A 19637-nucleotide genomic window follows, 5' to 3' on the forward strand; every position below is an offset into this window, starting at 1 on the left:
TAAATAAAAAAGCTGCACAATTCAGTGTGGATTCTATGGCAAAATGCAGCCTTTGGGAGCCAACATAACCAAGATTGGAACCTTCCTTGAAGGGAATTGCAGACAAGAACCTTGTATTGATGTATGCCATGAAATGGAACATCAGTTGCATTAATGGCACCACCTATACCTATTATAAATGTCCTGTTCTTGGCCAGTGATGTGACTGCTTGTAATATTATAGTTGAATAATATCATTATAAAATAAATAATTTTTGCATTTGACATAGCTCCTGGCCATATTGTCAAAATGTCATTAAATAAACTCGAAGTGCTTCACAGGATTTTTACTGTGAAGTGTAATGACTGTTCTCAAATATTTGGGAGTACAAAGGTATAAGTTATAAAACCTGACCACATGAGAGGGGAAGCAAAGGAGATGAGAGCAGCAGAGAGGAATAGATGAAGAGAGAGTAAGATAGATGCTTGAAAAAGAGGACTATGGAAGCATGTGAAGAGCAAGGCATCTTATGTGGAGTCCTGTAGCTCAGTGGTTAGAGCACTCGCTTTGCAAGCGAGAGACCTGAGTTCAATTCCAGGCAGAGGGCGAAACCTTGGGCAAGTTTCCTTACTCCACACAGAGCCTAATAATAATCCCTCCAAAAAAACAACACAATAATAAATTGGTCATTTTCAATCCATGACTGTTTGTGGGACATTGCTGTGCGCAATTGGCTGCCGCGTTCGCCCACAAATATACAGTCAATTCACTTTACAGTATATTCTGTGAAGCGCTTTGGGACGTCTAGAAGACGTGAAAAGCGCTATATCAAATGCAAGAATTATTATATTACTTTATATAATGTCATAAAGCAGGACTGCCATTTGAAAATACTTTGTAATATTTCTATTTGCAGATTGCCTGCATTGTGATCTGATTTTCATGGCATTTAGCTGATGCATATTAATGCAGTATGGTTTAGTTGGAAGCACACTCTCTTCTGGGATAGAAGGTCACAAGTTCAAGCCAGATATCGGGGCTTTCAATTCATGTAGCCTGGGCTGAAACTCCCAAATTGTTTTGGGAGTATGCTGCATTATAAGAGGAGCTGTCCTTCAGATTAGATGATAAAAACTGAGAACTTGGCTGTCTGTTCAGGTGGATGTTAAAGATCCCATAACACTATTTAAAAAAGGAAGGGAGTTTCTTTTGGTAATCGCACTTGAAGACCTTCGTCTTTGTCCGTGCCTACATTCACCTCCCTACTCTCGCTAGTTTGGAGTCAAGCTTTTCCATTGTAAAGCGCTCCGAGATGATACCCACATGAAGAGCACTATATATATAAATGCAAGTTATTGTTGTTGGTGGTAATGGTATCTTGGCCCAATATCCCCTGAATAAAATTGGTCATTCACTTCATGGCTGTTACTAAACTTTGCAGTATTATCCTGTGAAGCGCTTTGAAATATCTTCCTGATAGAAAAGTGTTATATCAAATGCGTGGAGTGTCTATTTATTAATTTATAATGTGTATGAAACCTAGTGTACATTGGAGCAAGCTTACGCTTGCTAATAAATTCAGGAAGTTCTCACATCTGTCAAGGATCTCACCATATGTGTTCAGGAAACTAAAAATCAAAAGATATAGTTTAATCTGTTTCTTATGTTTTAAGCCATTGAAAGATTAGGCAATAAAATTGGTTGAACCAGAATGTTTCACAGCTGCTATTAATTCAATCCATATTGTGTTTTTAGATGCAATTGACTGTGACTTCCTTTTCATTTCTTTTTACCATTGTCAGTGTTGCAGCAAACAATTAATACTGTATATTTAAATACAGCAATATTTAAGCAAGAACAAGCATTGTATAACTAGAAATGTATAAATCAAAGAAACACGATTTACACAGAATTTACACATACACCTGTGCCATCTGTGTCTTTCCACTCCCTCAGTTCTATTCAGTTCCATTAATCCACCGTTAATGCATTAAGAGGATTGGAAGCTGCATCTGCAACACAATTCCAAGCAAATCTATAACAGCTTTGAAAGCTAAAGCTCTAAATCTTGTCACCAGATCACTGTTTGATGTTTCAAACCACAATATCCGTGAATATCCTCTTTTCTTTCTGTTCAGTTTTCCATTCAATCTGGTATTGGAAGCTCACTGTCATTATTGCAAACCACACATTGCGTCTAGGAAATCCTTAACTTGGTTATTCTCCCCAACAAGTGCAGTATGTTCTGTGAATTTGACTTTTGTATGTAATTAAGATTTTGTGAAGATTGGCTGCCAAGAGTTGGACAATGCCAACTTCATAGTTTAAAAAAACACAAGAACTTTTTTTGAACAATATACGATAACTAACAATATGCAGTTCAACAACTAATTCACATTGTGAACTCTGAAATTTTCATATAAGTGAAGTAGAGGTTCTAAGTAGGATCAATGGCTAGAAATGATTAAATCCACTGGAACACATGAATCATACTCCAGGATACTTGGAGAGATGAGGCAAGCACTGATATCCATTTTGAGGGAATTCATGAACACAGGAGAGGTTCTGATAGACTGGAAAAAGTAACTGTGATTACCCCATTCAATAAAGGTGACTGAGTCTTATCTATACAGCCCCATTATTATGACCTCAATGATACATCAATAAAATTAATGGATACAAAAATCCAAAGGAAATTGAGAGATTGGCTGTATTAAAATAGCCTCAGAAATGATTGGCAAAATAACTTGTCGAATGAGGAATGTAAGTGCAGGGAAACGCAACACTTTAACTTACATTTTGGTATTCCATTCTAAGTGCATGTCATTGAATGTGTGCTTGACCCACTGTCATGTGCACATTCCTCCCTTCCTGTCCCCCAGCATCAAACAGTGCTGGATTAGATAATAATAATAATAATAATAATAATCCTTGCATTTGATATAGCGCTTTTCACGTCAGGAGGACGTCCCAAAGCGCTTCACAGAACACACTGTAAAGTGAATTGACTGTATATTTGTGGGCGAACGCGGCAGCCAATTGCGCACAGCAATGTCCCACAAACAGTCGTAGATTGAAAATGACCAATTTAATTATTGTTTTTGGTTTTGGAGGGATTATTATTAGGCGTGTGGAGTAAGGAAACTTGCCCAAGGTTTCGCCCTGCCTGGAAACAGCACAATTAGACACAGAACAAAACTCCTTCTGAAGAACAATACAGTTAAGCCAAATTGTAAAGAAATTCTTCGGGTATCTGACAGATACCTGAGCAATGAAATGGTAGCTGAACAGAAAAGAGAAGTGTAGGAAGTCCAAGGATAATCTGCAAAACATTCTAGAGCAGAATCTCCTGGGAGCTGACATCAACTGAGCTGATTTCAAAGGGAAATCAGAAAAGATTTCAAGGGGAAAAGACTTCAAGGAGAGATAAGCGGGGACTCAGAGGAGACTAAAATGGCCAATGTCCTGGTTATTGTGTCCCAGCTGATATTTCCTAACTTGCACATGCGCAGCAAAACAGGAGTTGACATCAGCAGCTACTTAATGACCAGGAAGTTGGTTACTTTACTGCAGAAATTGGTTGGCAGCTGAGAAGGGAGCAAACAAGCTAGCATACGCAATGAATGGGGTCCACAGTATGCTATTACACTGTGTAGAGCTCCGAGACACTATGCTGTGTTAAGGGCGCTATATAAATGCAGGTTGTCATTCTTGAATTTGATGCTATAAAGAAGTGTATTACAATGAGGCTGCACTGTAATTGCAAAGTTGTGTGAGCTATACCTAATAGACAGGATTGTATTTTATTTAAAACAAATGTTTTCTCTGACATCAGGTACCAAGTGCTAGCTGTTGCCACAGATGCCGAAACAAAACAAAATTCTGAACAGCAGAAACTTGGGTCTGGGAAGAAACTAACGGTAAGGACAATTGTATTGAATAGGAACTGGACATCATGCCCTCACTTCATCTTGAACCTCGACCTAAAATCAGAGAGACAAATCCAGATCCTGAAATGTTCTGCCATCTACTTAAACTGCAGTATTATCTTTTATTTGTTATCGATGGTGTATTTCAGGAAAAAACGATTGCAAGAAAGTTAGCAAATTGTAACTGCAAGCTCATAGAATCAGAGAAAATTTCCAGCGCAGAAGGAAGCAATTTTGTCTGTCCTGCTGCTAACTCCCCCACTTGAGCTATCTGCACTGATCCCAATCCTATGATCTTTCCCTGCTCTTATGGGCTCAACTTCAGTCAATTGTAGTATAGGATTCCATAATCTAGCACATTATTCATGAAGGAAGTTTACATCAGTGCACTTTTATGCTTAGAGCACAGGAAGTAACATTTGCTGATGTTACACAAAATACACGGTAATAATCCACCTTAGAGTAAATCCTGTGAAGCCCTTTGAGCCATTCTCCCAATGTGAAAAGTGTATTATCAAATACAAGTTTAATTTTGCCTGTCTTCGAATTCAATTGGATTCACTACTTCCCATATTCCTAATCTATCTTATATCCTCCGACAGTCTTTTCTATTCCTCTGTTTGGAAGAATTTATACATCGTGATATATTTTCATTACGTGTTCTTTTCTGCAAATTTGTTTCGGGGTTTGATACCAATCCCCAGATCTTGTGCAAGTGACTGGCCAGTGCCTTGGGAGGTTCTCCCAACGTGAAAGGTACTATATAAATGCAATTTGTTGTGTTGTTGCTTCTGTTTACATCACTCCTAATCTGTCTATATCTTCTAACCTGCGTGATTTTGCTTAACATTTTGCCATGCCTTCTTACTTATTATCATCTGCAGATTTTGATATGTTTCTTCATATGACCACATTCCAATCAATTATGTACCCAGAAGGGATCTCAGCATTTCATTTATTCATCTTGTGGAGCGATAGAATCCAATCCCCTAACAATAATATGAAAATACTTGTAACAAATTTCATTGAAATCTTGTAGCTTTTTAAAATGTGGAATGCAGCCCTTCAGTTACTCATGGTGTTTGTAGCTACTTCCTTTTGCCTATCTATTTCTTCAGATGAATATCAATTTCACATCCAAGACCATAACACCAACATGTTTGAAGCCTTTTAAGACAGATTTCTAAATTCTGTAGTTTACGTGCCAAACTCCCTTCTCTGATAACTAATCAGACTTTACAGATCTTTAAGAGGAAACTGGAGTGATTCAGTGCTTGGTTCAAAGACAATGTATGTGAACAGTCTTGATTGCTGAATGAAAATCTTCAAAATGTTCCAGTTCCAGACATTGGTCCCTTTTTCCCACAATCAATTGTGGGAGATTTGGTTGGTGCATGTTCAAACCAATCAGTTTGTCCCACAATACTGTAGATTAACTTATTCAGTTTATGTTTAGTGTTTTTTAATCAAATTCTGTTTCAAATAAATCTCCTATTAATTACGCTTATCAATGTTTTCATAATTCTTGTTACGCAAGACTTCGCAAAAGTTTTGTCTTTGTTTCTTGTGTTTGTTGCGTCTAGAAGCTCTCAACATTTTTCTCTTATTTTGTAATGCTGATTCCTGTTACTTTGAGATGTTGCCAAATTTTTAGATACTAATTTGTTGATGTACCTTTGCTTTGTTAGCAAATACTTTGGGAAGCAAACGCCTTAGATCCTTTTTCTTGGTTTACTATTTTCTCAAATTGTATGTTATGTCAACATTGTATCTCATGGATAGCCAAGATTAAGACTCTCCTGATGTATGTATGGATGCTGTGGACATGCTGATAGAATTCGATCTTAGTTTCACCTTGTATAATCGGAGGCGGATCCAAGGGTGGGTGCTGAAAGAGGCCCGGGACCCCTCACCCCCCCAAGTTTGAAGTATTTATGTATTAATTTAAGCTGTGTTTCTCAAGCATAAAACTTTTGTGAGTTGCTTGATCTTTGATCATGTTTAAAGATCAGTAGAAGCACAGGAATAAAGTTCCAATACCTGCCTTTAATGTCCGCAATTATATTTGAATCGTGGACTTTGCTCACTGTCTGTAATAACACTGGTATCACCAGCATCTTTATAGACACGGCAAACTCAAAAAAATATATATTTTAAATTTCCTCTCTTTATCTTTCAGTGCCTCAGTCTGTCCCAGTCAGTGAGTGACAGGGATAGACAGGCTCTGATGGACACAGAGAGGCACGGAATGTTTTTTTTAAATTTAATTTCCCACTGTCTTTATGCCAGTGGTTACTAACATTATTAGAGACAGTGGGAAATTAAAAAATATCAAACAGACATTAAAAAAAAACCTACATAGGAACAAAAGATAATTAAGCAATTCGTAAAATGCAGTTTGAGTATATTTTAGGTGTATAGTTTGCCCTTTTCATTACTCAAGATTTGGTTTCTAATGTATAGGGTATATTGGTAGCCCATTAGATCCATTGAGCCAACTTCATCATATATTAGTATATGGTAGCTCATTATCTTACTAATCCTATTTTTCCTTTTTGTCATTACTATACTTTGAAACATATTTTGGCTGACTGCATGGGATAAGGGTTTGAAACTGCTGATTTGGATAGTTTGTTTCCTTAAACAAATTGTTATTATTGCAATGGTTTCTACTTTCTTAGCCACAATGTCTTCACTGATTTCCAAACAGAGCTTCACATGTGATAAATGAAAGATACGTGTACAATTGCAATTTGTATCCACCACTACTTCTAAATCATTTTTGGTGGTGAAAGCAGGTAGAGTGTGGTCCATGGTTTAGAGTGGTCCAAACATGTTGATGTTCTTAACAACAACAACTTGCACTTATGTAGCCCCCTCACGCAGTGTAGCGTCCCAGAGTGCTTGACAGTGGCGGAGCACGACTCTGAGCCGGGGGGAGATGTGACCGTAGGCATGGTCGAATGGGAAGATCTTCAGGCACATCCTGAATATGGGGAAGGAAGTGGCAAGGCGGATAGATAGAGGTAGAGTGTTCCAGAGTTTCAGGGCGTAGTGGCTGAAAGCTCCACCACCTATGGTGGAATGGAGAGCACGAGAGACATGCAGAAGGCCGTACCCAGTCAAGTGGAGGCAGCCGGCTGTGGGTCGGGGGGTAAGCAGGTCGGAGAGGTAGAGTGGTGCCAGGGCATGAAGGATTTGAAAACGAGTGTGAGGATCTTGAAATCGACCAGTTCAGTGACGGGGAACCAGTGGAGTTTTCTCTAGAACTGGTGTGGTGGGGGTACGGAGTTTAATACGGGTGAATATGCGGGCGGTGGAGTCCAGTCGGCAGGTAACAAATGCATGGATGAGTGTTTTGGCTGTGACTGGAGTAAGGTACGGTCGGAGGCAGGCAATGTGATATAGGTGGAGATATTCTTAATGTTTATTGATGAGGAAGAGTGCTCAATGAGATAATATTGAAATAATTGAGCTGTAACGTGAAATTCTGGTTGAAGTGGGATGGATTGATATGCCATTGAGCAGTGTACATATAGCATGTGAGAGAAAGTCTCTTGCAATTTCATGGCATTTAAGTTGAAGTGATAGAGTATGGTTTACTCTGTTTAGAATACTGACTTTGGAGGTTAAATCTATGGTCATGTGGGAATAACCTTTATTTGGAAAACAGGGAAGTATCCCTCACATATATTTTATTTATTTTCTGATAAATTTATCTACAACTTGATCAGCATCTATATTCATATCATAATGAACGTGCATCAAAGTAAGTTTGGTCATTCTTTCTTCACTCATTACATTTCTCAAATATGTTTTGACTCTCCTATATGCAGAGTGAGATCTTTAGGATTCACAACTAGTAACTGGCAAAACATATCCAATTGATGTTTTTCAGAGTTTCTCTCTCTCGGTCATTTTAACTTTCTTTCCTTGATCCATTGCTGCATTCTCAGGTCAGGTATTGGGTCAAACCAGATTAATTGCTGTAATTCAGTGTAGTGCCACCCTGTGGTAAGAAGCCGATACTAACATGAAGCACAGTAGACTGGATCTACAGCTCCATTGAGTGTTATCATGGCAGAAAATGTTGTTGTGAAAGTGCAGAGGTTCATGTCCGTATTTTATTTATAAATGTAATTTCCATGTGATGTCATATTTTGTTTTGTTTTCAGAAAGACTGGATAGTGAACATTGGTGAACAAGCGTTGGACATATGCATAGTATCATTTATGCAGGCTGCTTCCTCTATATTTGTACTCGGAGAGAGAAACCTTTTTTGTTTTAAAGAAAATGGACAACTTCGTTTTATGAAAAAAATGGAGTATAGCCCTAGTTGCTTCTTACCATACGGTTCAGGTATGTAAGTTTCAAAGCTGAAACTTTAAATTAATACTTAGGTGCTCTGCTAATCCCTTATTTCTACAATTCTATACAAATAGAAAGTGTTGTTGTTTAACTAATCATTGATGAACAATGAAGCACTTTCAGTTGTTTTCCTTGGTCACACTTCACAGCACTGAACCTGTGCCCTCATGTCCTGCTGCCTGTGGGTATCTGGAAGTATTATTCTGGGTTTACGTTCTCAATGTAATTTAGTAACTTTTGTACCCCTAAAAGATGTCTCTTTGCAAAGCTGGAGAGCTCCACTCATTTAGTTTTTACTCGTAGCTCATCCCGTCTTTACTTATAGTTTGATGCTTTAAAACTAGGGATTATCCCCGTTGCTCTCCTCTCTAGTCTGGATTCCCCCTTGTTTTGTGGTGACCAGAACTATATTCAATACTCCAGGTGTGGCCTGACCAGAGCACAGTGCAGTGCTGGTAATCTGAACTTGAACTGATTTGGCAATATAGCTTAGTATCCTGTTTTCCTTATTCATTGCTGCTTTGCACCATTTTGACACGGTGAGCAGTGAATCAATGAACACACCTAGTCTTTTAGTTTTCCTCTTTGGCAATTGTATCATAAGATCACGAGGACACAAGATTAGTTTGGGTCAAGAAAGCCCTTTGGCCCATCTGATCACATCCCTCCAGAATACCTACCCAACCATCCTCCCATTACAGCATCAAGTTTTTTTTTAAATGAGTCCAGTGTCCTAACCTCAACCCCCCTTCCTGGCAACCTGTTCCAGTCATTAACCTCTTACTAAAGAGGAATTTCCTGGTATCTGTCCTGAAACTGAAATACAACTCTAAACCTATATCCTCTTAGTCTGTCTTCATGCATCATAAAGTACTATTCTGTCCTCAGAGTATGTGTGCCTCTGTTTTTACTTATGGAGTCATGTGGAGGACTGGAGTCCTGTAGCTTAGTGGTTAGAGCAGTCGCCTCTCAAGCAAGAGACCTGGGTTCGATTCCTGGCAGGGTGAAATGTTGGGCAAGTTTCCGTACTCCACACACCTGATAATAATCCCTCAAGAAAAAAATAAATAAATTGGTCGCTTCAATCCAAGACTGTTTGTGGGACAATTCCTTGCGCAATTGGTTGCCGCGTTTCGCCCACAAACATACAGTCAATTCACTTTACAGTATATTCTGTGAAGTGCTTTAAGACGTCTAGATGGTGTGAAAAAGCGCTATATCAAATGCAAGGATTATTATTATTATAATAAATTGATCACTCAATCCACAACTGTTTGTGGGACACTGCTGTGCACAATTGGTTGCCACATTTCGCCCTCAAAATATACAGTCAGTTGACTTTACAATATATTCTGTGAAGCACTTTGAGTGATAAGACACGATATCAAATGCAAGGACTATTGTTATTATTGTTTCCTGCGTGCAGTACCTTACATTTATCTGTATTGAACATTTGCCAGTCATGAGCTCATGTGTTAACCCTGCAAAGTTCTATTTCTAAGTTCTTTGCTCTCCACTCAGATTTCACAGTTTACCATACCTTGGTGTTATCTGCTCCACATTTACGTATTATCTTGCACTGAGTCTGTGAATCCAGGTTAATAATGTAAACAAGGAACAAAAGGGGCCCCGGTATGGAGTAAGGGCCCTTGAAGTACCCCAAATCTATTCATTTATATGTGAAAGCTGTGTTTACAGACATGCTGCATTTGAATACATAAAATCTGTGGATCTTCAGGTCTGTATGTCATCCATTAGCCATTCTGGAATCTTGGGTTACAGAAAGTTGACGACTCTCTTTTAGAAGCCGCAGGTCCTACTGACTGGGATTGTAACGCAAACATGAAATATCTTATAATTTGTCTTAATTGAGAAACACAATATTAATTTTTATGTAGTTTTTAAGTAAGTTGTTACTACTTACAGTGAATGATAAGCCTAGCTTTTACAGATATGAAATTCTGCTTTGCATTTATTTCATTGGGGAATAAATAAATTGATTTATTTTATTGTTTCTGTTACAGTTTCGGAAGGAACAATAAACACTCTCATTGGAAACCATAATAACATGCTGCTAATATACCAAGATGTTACTCTGAAATGGGCTGCACAGCTTTCACACATTTCTGTGGCTGTTAGAGTTGCCAACTTCCAGTGAGTAGCCCAATGTTGAATCCGATGCCGTGCAGAATCATGGCTTTTATGCCTTTTATGTGAGTTTACTTAGTGCCTTCGTGCAGATGCGTTGCTCATTTTAATTTCACTGTGGTGGTAATGGCCCAAATATTTTACTGAAATAATTTTTTATTAAAAAAGAACTTTTTCAAATCAGTTATGTGTTTTACCCTGCAAAAGAGGATCATTGCAAATGCAGATATAACTACAGAAAAGATGTAACATTTTTCTAATGTTTAAAGAATGGTTTTGCCTAAATTAATTTAGGTATGCTTGTATAAATCATTAGTCAGACCAGTTCAATTTTGCATTCAGTTTTTCTCCCCCAATGCGACAGTGTCCCACAAACTAGGTTGTTGGGTGTGGAATGCCCTGCCAGGGGTGGTGGTTGAGGCAGGATACATATTAATGTTCAAGAGGAAACTAGATAGATATCTTAAAAAGAAGTAATTTGCAGGGTTTTGGGGAAAACAAAGGTTAATGGGAATGAATGGATTTTTTTTCAAAAAGCCAGTACAGACATACGGTATTCTTCTGTGCTGTAAAGTTTATGGTAGTTGTCTTATGTAACAGATATTTAATCTAGATATTTGACATAAAGATACAACTTAGATTTGAGTTTTGAGAAATAACCATATTGCAGTTCTAATATACATTAATAAATGGTATCTAATCAGCACAATATAATAGTAATTACCTAACAAGAGAAAACTATGAAGTCCAAGTCGTACAGGATATTTTTGAATTTTCAAAATAAGTGGTGACACTGGAACTGTTACTCTGATTTTTTTCCTCTTGTACTATATGCCCTGTTACAACAATTATATTTTCAATTGAGAAAAAAATATTTTTATTTCAACTTCAAGATTCTATATGAAGCATTCTGTTTCAGAAATGCTTTCCGCTTTTAGTCAGCTTTGTTCAGTAACTGCATAAGTGCACAGAATTATCATGTATTCATTTCGCATTTTTAGAAGGATTGCCTATTATCAACAAGAATATGTGGCCAATTCTAGCCATTTAGAAATTGTTAACCTGCATTTTTAAAAAGAACTCTGTATATCTGAATACTCAGAAATCCAAATATCATGCTACATTGGATACCAATCATTATTGCTCTTCATAGTTCAATTGATTCTTTTCTAATTAATTTGTTTTACACACAATATTGCTTACACATTCAAGAGTAGATCTGTCATCAATAGTTATATGAGATTTTCATTGTCTGCTCTTTCTGATATGCAGTCTTCCAGAAAGTTACTTCAGAAATGTGCGATGCGTTTTACAAACTGCTTTGGACTGAAGAGGGCATTCCTAAATTCACACTATTCAGTTATCCAGTTTAGTACTTTCTGTTGAAAATGTAGTGAGATGGATTAAAAAAAACAGGTAGTATGTCTTACAGCTTTACTTTGACCTAGTGTGTGCATCGCTGTTGTTTCTGTCAAGGAGCTGGTTGGGTAATACTTGATGCCATTTGAGATGACGTTTTTTGGAAATGTTCAACGATATCAACACAAACAGAAAATGTCTTTTATCATGGTGCAGGAGGGTAGGTTAAATGATCTGACGTTGTTTGAAGTCTGCTAGCTTTCTTTTATTTTTTATCAGACAATCTCTCCACTCTCACTGCTTTTAATGCAAGCAAACCTTTTTAGCCACCAATCTCCCAAGCCGACAGTGATGATAAGATGAAATTTGATGCTCCAGTATTTTTTTCCTCCTGCTAGATAAAATAGCTTTGTCTTTTTGTAGTCAAAGAAGCTTGTCAAGTTGAATGAATGAATATTTTTATAGTGAAAATAATTACTTTAAGCCTTTAGATTCTGTGGAGTTAGTTAGCTGCTGATGCATGAATAACAGTGGTTATTGTGAAAGCAGTTTAACTGGTTGTAAACCAATTTAAGATTGTTCAATGTAAGTAATAGAAATTTAAAAATATTCAAGAAATGTTATAGTTGTATCTGGATGATAATTGCAGTGCTTTATTTTTTAACTCACCTCGGGATATTGCTCATCTTTGAGAAAGTAGTGGTGTGCCTTCTGTTTAAACTGCTGCAGTGTTTGTGGTGATGGTGCTCTCACAATGATGTTGGATAGGGAGTTACAGGATTCTGGCCCAATGATGATGAAGGAATGGTGGTATCATGGGAATTCACCACCTTGAAGTTTCCCTCCAAGTTACTAAATCAGGGTGGTTGTAACTTAATAATAATATTAATCCTTGCATTTGATACAGTGCCTCATCACGTCTTCCAGACATCTCAAAAGACTTCACAGAATATACTGTAAAGGGAATTGACTGTATGTTTTGTGGGCAAAATGTGGCAGACAATTACACAAAGCAGTGTCCCACAAAGAGTCATGGATTAAGCGACCAAAGTATCATTTATTTATTTATTTATTTACTTTGAAAGAAACTTCAAGGTGGTGAGTTGCATGATATCTTATCCTCCTGGATGATAGAGGTCATGCAGCTGGAAGTGCTGTCTTCCACTCCCAAGTCCTACCGATGAACCAGTCTGCTGGTCTGCTATCATCAGTGCCTAGAGTTTTATAGACCCACATGGCTCAGGAACTGGATTACCAAGACCACCATAGAGAGCCGACTTGATTCCAACATTCCATTGCGAAGCCTGTCACCTTGGAGCCAGTTCAGCTCCAAGGTGATGCACTTGGCATAGTCCGTGCCAGAGGCTCGGTACATCATGCTGCTGGTTAAGGGAGTCCACCTAAGACCTGTGGTATAAGCAAGGCAAAGCCCTATCGAAGGGCACTATAATTTGTTTTCCTTGACAAAGTGACTTCAGTGGGGCTTTCTGTAAAAGCACAAAATCAAAATCAACACATAGAATTTGACAACAACCTGGTAGTTGGACAAATTTTAAGTGTGGGAAGCTTAATCTGTACAGGAGGCTGGGGGTATAATGCTTCTGGTTAGGGTAGGCAAGGCAACCCTATATCAAAGGGCACTATAATGGGTTTTCCTGTATTTGTCGAAGAAGCAGCAACTCATCATTCAAGATTAACTGGTGAGTGCAAATATGTGTAGGAAGAGAAGCTGTGCTTATCTGCTGCAGATCAAGAAATACGTTCAAAATGTTGCCGAAAACCTGAATCACTATCAATGTGTTTGGAAAAGCACCATGTTTAAATGGTGACAGCAAAATGTGCACATCAGGTTCAAGCACCATTCGTGCTGCCATCTCTTTATGGGAAGTCATCATAACCAACTTTGAAAATTGGTGCAGTGCTGCAAAGAGACATTGTAAAATGTAATTCAGTAACTGAATCTGCTTGAGAGTACTAACTATACCATTCTCTTTCCAATGCAGGGATTTGAAGTGTGTAGTGGTCACTTTAAGTGACAGTGGCCATTTACAATGCTCATATTTGGGGACAGATCCTTCGCTATTTCAGGCTCCAAAAGTTGAATCGAGGGAATTAAATTATGAAGAGATGGATGGAGAACTGAAGGAATTGCAGAGAGTTATCAGGGAAGCTATAAAATCACAAGGTACCCAATGACTTGTGTGGTATAAGGGTCAATTTTGTAGTACCTTTTGATATTCATCACTTTAAATGGACCTGCATGTGATGGAGGTGGATCCCTCATTCCTAATGCAGTTTTCAAAGACTACAGGGGGTGGTTGCTGAATGGAGGTGGTTGTTTGAACAGTTTTGACTGTATATAAATGTAATGTTGCTATTGTTGCAGAAAATGATCTTGTATTTGAGAAGATATTTGCACATTGTTTAGTTCTATTTTCTCATTTTCTTCCAGGTATTTTGCCTCAGATTAAAGAAGATGATTTGAACGTGACCATTCTGGTCTCCCCCAACCTGGATGAAATTCCTGTACGTGAGATTCAATAACTAACTAAGGCATTTTATAAAAAGTAGGAAATGTAACTGGTAATGTGATTGGAGAAATAAAGAGAAAAATTATAAAATGAACAAAACACAAAATACTGCAGATCCTGGAAATCTGAAACAAAAACAGAGAGAACTGGGAAAACTCAGCAGGTCAGGCAGCACCTATGGAGAAAGAAAAGTGAGTCAATGTATCGGGTCCACGACCCTTCATCAGAACAGACCCAGTTCCGATAAAGGGTCGGGGACTCGAAACGTTGACTCACTTTCCTTTCTCCAAAGATGCTGCCTGACCTGCTGAGTTTTCCCAGCTCTCTCTGTTTTTATTATAAAATGAATATGGGTTTGCAGTCGAAGTACTAAACTGTTATTTCCCACACATGACATAACACACTATGTGTTTGGACATCTGTTGTAGACAATGGAAATAGTTCAGCAGCCAGAAGAGACTGAAACCACGTACTGTTTGATAATTAAAATAAAAATATCCCAACTATCTATTTCAATTCAATAGTTCTCATTAAATCAACCAAAACTAAATCTAAAAAACTAAAGAGTTTGTCTTTGAAATTCATAGTCATAAAAGACTAGGTATTTAGTGAGAAAAGATGCAATAGGCAGGGTGAAACCTTGGACAAGTTTCCTTACTCCACACGCCTGATGATAATCCCTCAAAAAAAACAATAATAAATTGGTCATTTCAATCCATGACTGTTTGTGGGACGCTGCTGGGCTCAATTGGCTGCCACATTTCGCCCACAAATATACAGTAAATTCACTTTACAGTCTATTCTGTGAAGCGCTTTGAGATGTCCAGAAAACGTGAAAAGTGCTATATCAAATGCAAGGATTATTATAATATCACAGCAAAAAGTTATCATTTAACAGTAAAATAGAGAGAGACTCATAGGTTGGCCAGGAACTGCAACAAAAGTTTATGGAACCAGATAATGCTAACCTAGAATGCAACCTAACGTTAACTGAAAGGTGTGCTTTGACTGAATAATATCAAACTTGATGTATAAAACTATAAAGTTCAGAAAGAACTTACAATTTTGTACCTCCTTATGTTGTCAAAATGTTTTGAAGTAATTCAGGCATGGTGTTGTTTGCAGGTAAATGTGGCAGCCAATTGCAACAGCAATGTCCCACAAACAATTTGACCAATTAATCTGAAGAATTAGTGGCTAGGACACCAGGAGAAACTCCCTTCTTATTGGAATAGTGTCATGGATTATTTAACGTCCCCTGAACAGGAAGGCAGGTCCTCAGTTTAACAACTCGTCTGAAACAACAACAACAACAAGATTACATTTGTATAGCGCCTTTCACGTCGGGAGGACGTCCCAGGGCTCTGGACATTTCAGACCCGAGCTGGGGTCGGGGGGGTTGGGGGAGGGAGAGGAGGGGAAAGGGGGTGGCCGATGGCATGGTCGAAGAGGAGGCTCTTGAGGCGTGACTTGAAGGAGACTAAGGAGGGAGTGAGGCGGAGTGATTGGGGGATGGAATTCCAGAGGTTGGGGGCAGAGTGGCTGAAGGCTCTCCCGCCAATGGTGGGGCGGGTGGGTCGGGGGTCGTGGAGCAGGCCAGAGCCGGCTGAGGGGAGGGAACGGGCGGGTTGGTAGGGGTTTAGGAGGTCACAGAGGTAGGGTGGGGTGAGGCCATGGAGGGCTTCTTTGTATGTGAGGACCAGGATCTTGAACTGGATCCTCTGAAGGATAGGGAGTCAATGGAGTCGGGCGAGAGTGGGAGAGATGGGGTCACAGAGTTTGGTGCGGGAGAGGACACGGGGTTGCAGAGTTCTGGATTATCTGCAGCCTGTGGAGGGAGGAGTTGGGAAGGCCGACAAGCAGGGCGTTTGGATAGTAGAGCCTGGAGGTGATGAAGGCATGAACAAGAGTTTCAGGGACCTGAGGGGTGAGGTAGTAGCAGAGTCGGGTGATGTTACGGAGGTGAGAGAAGGCAGAGTGGGTCATGGCTTGAATGTGGGGGAGAAAAGACAGTTGAGGGTCAAACAAGACACCGAGGATCCTGACTGGTTTGGTGAGTTGAAGTGTGCAACCATGGAGGTTGATGTTGCCAGAGCCTGAGGTGCTGAGGCGCTGGCCCGAGCCAATCAGGAGGGCCTCAGTCTTGTTCACATTCAACTGTAGGAAATTTGCCCTCATCCAGGTAGAACCTCTAACAAAGCAGTGCTCTCACAGTACTGTACAATAGTATGACTATTAGCTGAAATTCCGATGTGAGGCTTGAATCCACAACCTTCCATCCTTTAGGCAGAAGTGATACCAACTGAGGCCAAGCTAATGTTCATACAGTGATTAATACTTTTGTGAGTTTACTATAACGGACAACTAAAAGTTGTTGTGGCTACTGCAAATGGTTGTTTCTATAAATACTGTACTTTGCATTCTTTACAGCAAACTACTGATAATGAGGTAGACACAACGATTCCTTCAAATGCAATAAAGGTATTTTTCATGCTTTAATTTTCAGTACTGTAACACTTCGAGAAAATATGAACATTTTAATGTTCTGTAAAATGACTGTAATAGATTTCACCGAATTGCTCTAATGCATAATTGTTTTGCAACTGTAGCACTAGCACAATCATAAACTTATTATCTACAACCAATTTTACTTTTTACATTTCTATTCAGTTGTTTTTTGGGCAATTTTAACCTTCAAATTTTCTTCCCTTTCCTTGAAAGCATTATTGGCTCCCTTTTCCTTCCACTAGCGCTGTTTCTACTCTGGTGACCTATCCCAACTTGCCATTGTTCATTCAAGCTGAGAGTTGTTGGCATTCTATTTGAAAGAACCGGAGAAAAATCACAACTAATCCCGTTCTGCCCTCACTCACTGTCCATATAAGGAGCTCCCAACAGGGGTCTCTGAATAGTGATCGCAACGGGAACCTGGGCTTGAGTTTTGAGGTAATTTGTAGCGACCCCCACCTACTTATTGTCTTCATCTGCCAAGCCATTGGGGAAACTTAGGTTTCTTATCAAATACACCAGGAAATACAAGTGTTGCAACTGTACAATATTCTATTTCTATTCTGATGTCAGTAAACAACGTTAACGCAGGGTAGTGTTCCCTGAGTGCTTATCCATGTGAAGTCCCTCACAGAAATCTTCTGTTCAACAGAAGGACAATCCATTGTTTAATTGGATATACTTCACATTCGAATGAAATGAGATCATAAATAATCAATAGCTAACAAAAATAGTTTTCATCAAAATGTTTTCACAAACTACTCCTGGCCATAGTACAAAACCTGACCAAGGCTGAAAACAGTAAGACTAGGTAAGACAAATGAAACGGTATGTAGACGTGAAGCATTCAATTCAAAAGCCTTTAGATTATAGGAAGAAGACTGACTTTAGGTAGAGTCCCAAGAATAGAAAGAGTAGAAGGTACTGCAACAAGTTTTGATTTTAACTTAATGATTTGGTGCAATATAAGAATTCTTTATAATATATTTTATTATATCTAATTTTTGCTCTTTATTAAGCCATTAAACCAATAAAATTTTGTCTTGTTTTTTACAGTCATATTCCACTTTCCTAAAATTTTGTTTCCCATTGCTTTGCTCCATTTTTGCTATCACTCCTTGTTTTGGCACCTTTGAAACACTTCACGTAGCAATGTCTAATTTTTCCACAGAGTGAATGATAATGTTTAACTCTAAAAGGAGTTATATTCTCTGCAAAAGGTGGAGAGCTCAGAATCAATTGAAATTTAGATATAGGTTGGACTGGTATAAATTTTAGGTTTCATTTAAGTTGCAAATAAAACACAAGTCACACTCATACATTGATATGAAGCCAAAGCTCAGCCACAAAATATACAGTCAGTTCACTTTACAATATATTCTGTGAAGCGCTGAGACGTCTTAACAACATAAGAAGGTGCTATATCAAATGCAAGGATTGTTGTTATTATTAAGGTGCTGGTTTTGTAAAGCTATTCTGTTTCTTTTAAAGAACAAGTTTAGCATCTGCTGTGAAATATGTTGCACCCCCTCCCACCCAGATTTCAGAGTACAGTGCTCAAAAGTAGATGAAATGCTCTGGATTTTGTACTTTTGAGTAATTGCATAAAATAACTCGTATTCCACAATGAAATATTCTTCTGTTGTAATTCATTTTTTTATTTTTAAAACTAGGTTACAATTTGGAGCAGACTTGCTGTTCAGAATGTGAAATTATCTGTATGTGTGCTGCCTCCACTAGCAGTAACACAAGACAAGTTCACGTTTGCTGAAGTGGGTAAGTATGTTTTCTGATGTAGACATCCTGGTAATCTTCTGTATGAAAGCACTTTGTTTTGGAAATCTACAAGTTTGTTTGATGTGTTTGAAAGATATGGAAATTACCGGAAAACATTCAAATAGTTGCTAGAGAGGAGAGTTTCATTGTATCATTGAATTGATTTGAAACCTATGGAGTGAAATTCCACTAAGTGGTAGATCGTGGAGTCCTGTAGTTTAGTGATTAGATCACTCGCCTCACAAGCAAGAGAATCTAGGTTCAATTCCTGGGCAAGGCAAAACATTGGTCAAATTTCCTTATTCCACACGCCTCTGTTTCTCTAGCAGTAGCCTGGTTGTTGGTTGGATCGCTTTTCTAGGGGCAATAATCCCTTAAAAGAAAATGATAATAATAATTTGGCACTCAATCCATGACAGTTTGTGGGACACTACTGTGCGCAATTGGCTGCCGTGCTTCGCTCACAAAATATACAGTCAATTCACTTTACAGTATATTATGTGAAGCTCTTTGAGACGTCTCGAAGATGTGATAAGGTGCTATATCAAGAAGGATTATTATTTTATCTCACTACCTCTTTTCTGACTTCAAAAATTTCCTTGAAACGTCTCTGATTATTCCTTTGATTAACATCTTTGAGATCTCTTATTTCCATGATTTATGTCCACCACTACATTTGTGAAATATCTTGACATGTTCTTTCATGCAAAGGTGCTATGTACATGTGAGGTTTTGTACATCATTGAATGTAAAGTTATTGGAAAGTAGTTCAACTGCTTTATTTTTTCTCGTTCCATGGCAATAAAGTGTTGTTTAAAATGTAGTTTTCTGTGTGTGTGTATATATATATTATTTGTATCATGTGCCATGTGTAAATGCACGTGTTCAGAGGGAACTACAGGTGTTATTAATAATTTAATCCAATTGTTTTTTATCCTAATCGATTTAATCTGGTAAGAATTTCATGTCTGGAATTAATAATAATAATCCTTGCATTTGATTATAGCATGTTATCACATCTTCGAGACATCTCAAATT

At 38.3% G+C, this 19637-nt stretch overlaps 1 protein-coding gene across 1 annotated transcript in view; it reads left to right on the plus strand.

Annotated features, from left to right (window-relative positions):
* bbs9 (Bardet-Biedl syndrome 9) overlaps positions 1 to 19637 on the plus strand; it is a 168944-nt gene that overhangs the window by 34696 nt on the left and 114611 nt on the right. The window contains exons 8-14 of the mRNA XM_007900881.2: positions 3816 to 3900; positions 8085 to 8268; positions 10302 to 10431; positions 13788 to 13969; positions 14237 to 14310; positions 16746 to 16796; positions 18497 to 18599. Of these exons, the coding sequence (XP_007899072.2) occupies positions 3816 to 3900; positions 8085 to 8268; positions 10302 to 10431; positions 13788 to 13969; positions 14237 to 14310; positions 16746 to 16796; positions 18497 to 18599 (809 nt within the window). The remainder of the gene's footprint in view (positions 1 to 3815; positions 3901 to 8084; positions 8269 to 10301; positions 10432 to 13787; positions 13970 to 14236; positions 14311 to 16745; positions 16797 to 18496; positions 18600 to 19637) is intronic.

This window comes from Callorhinchus milii, unplaced genomic scaffold, assembly GCF_018977255.1.
Source record: "Callorhinchus milii isolate IMCB2004 unplaced genomic scaffold, IMCB_Cmil_1.0 Scaffold2, whole genome shotgun sequence".
NCBI lineage: Eukaryota > Metazoa > Chordata > Chondrichthyes > Chimaeriformes > Callorhinchidae > Callorhinchus > Callorhinchus milii.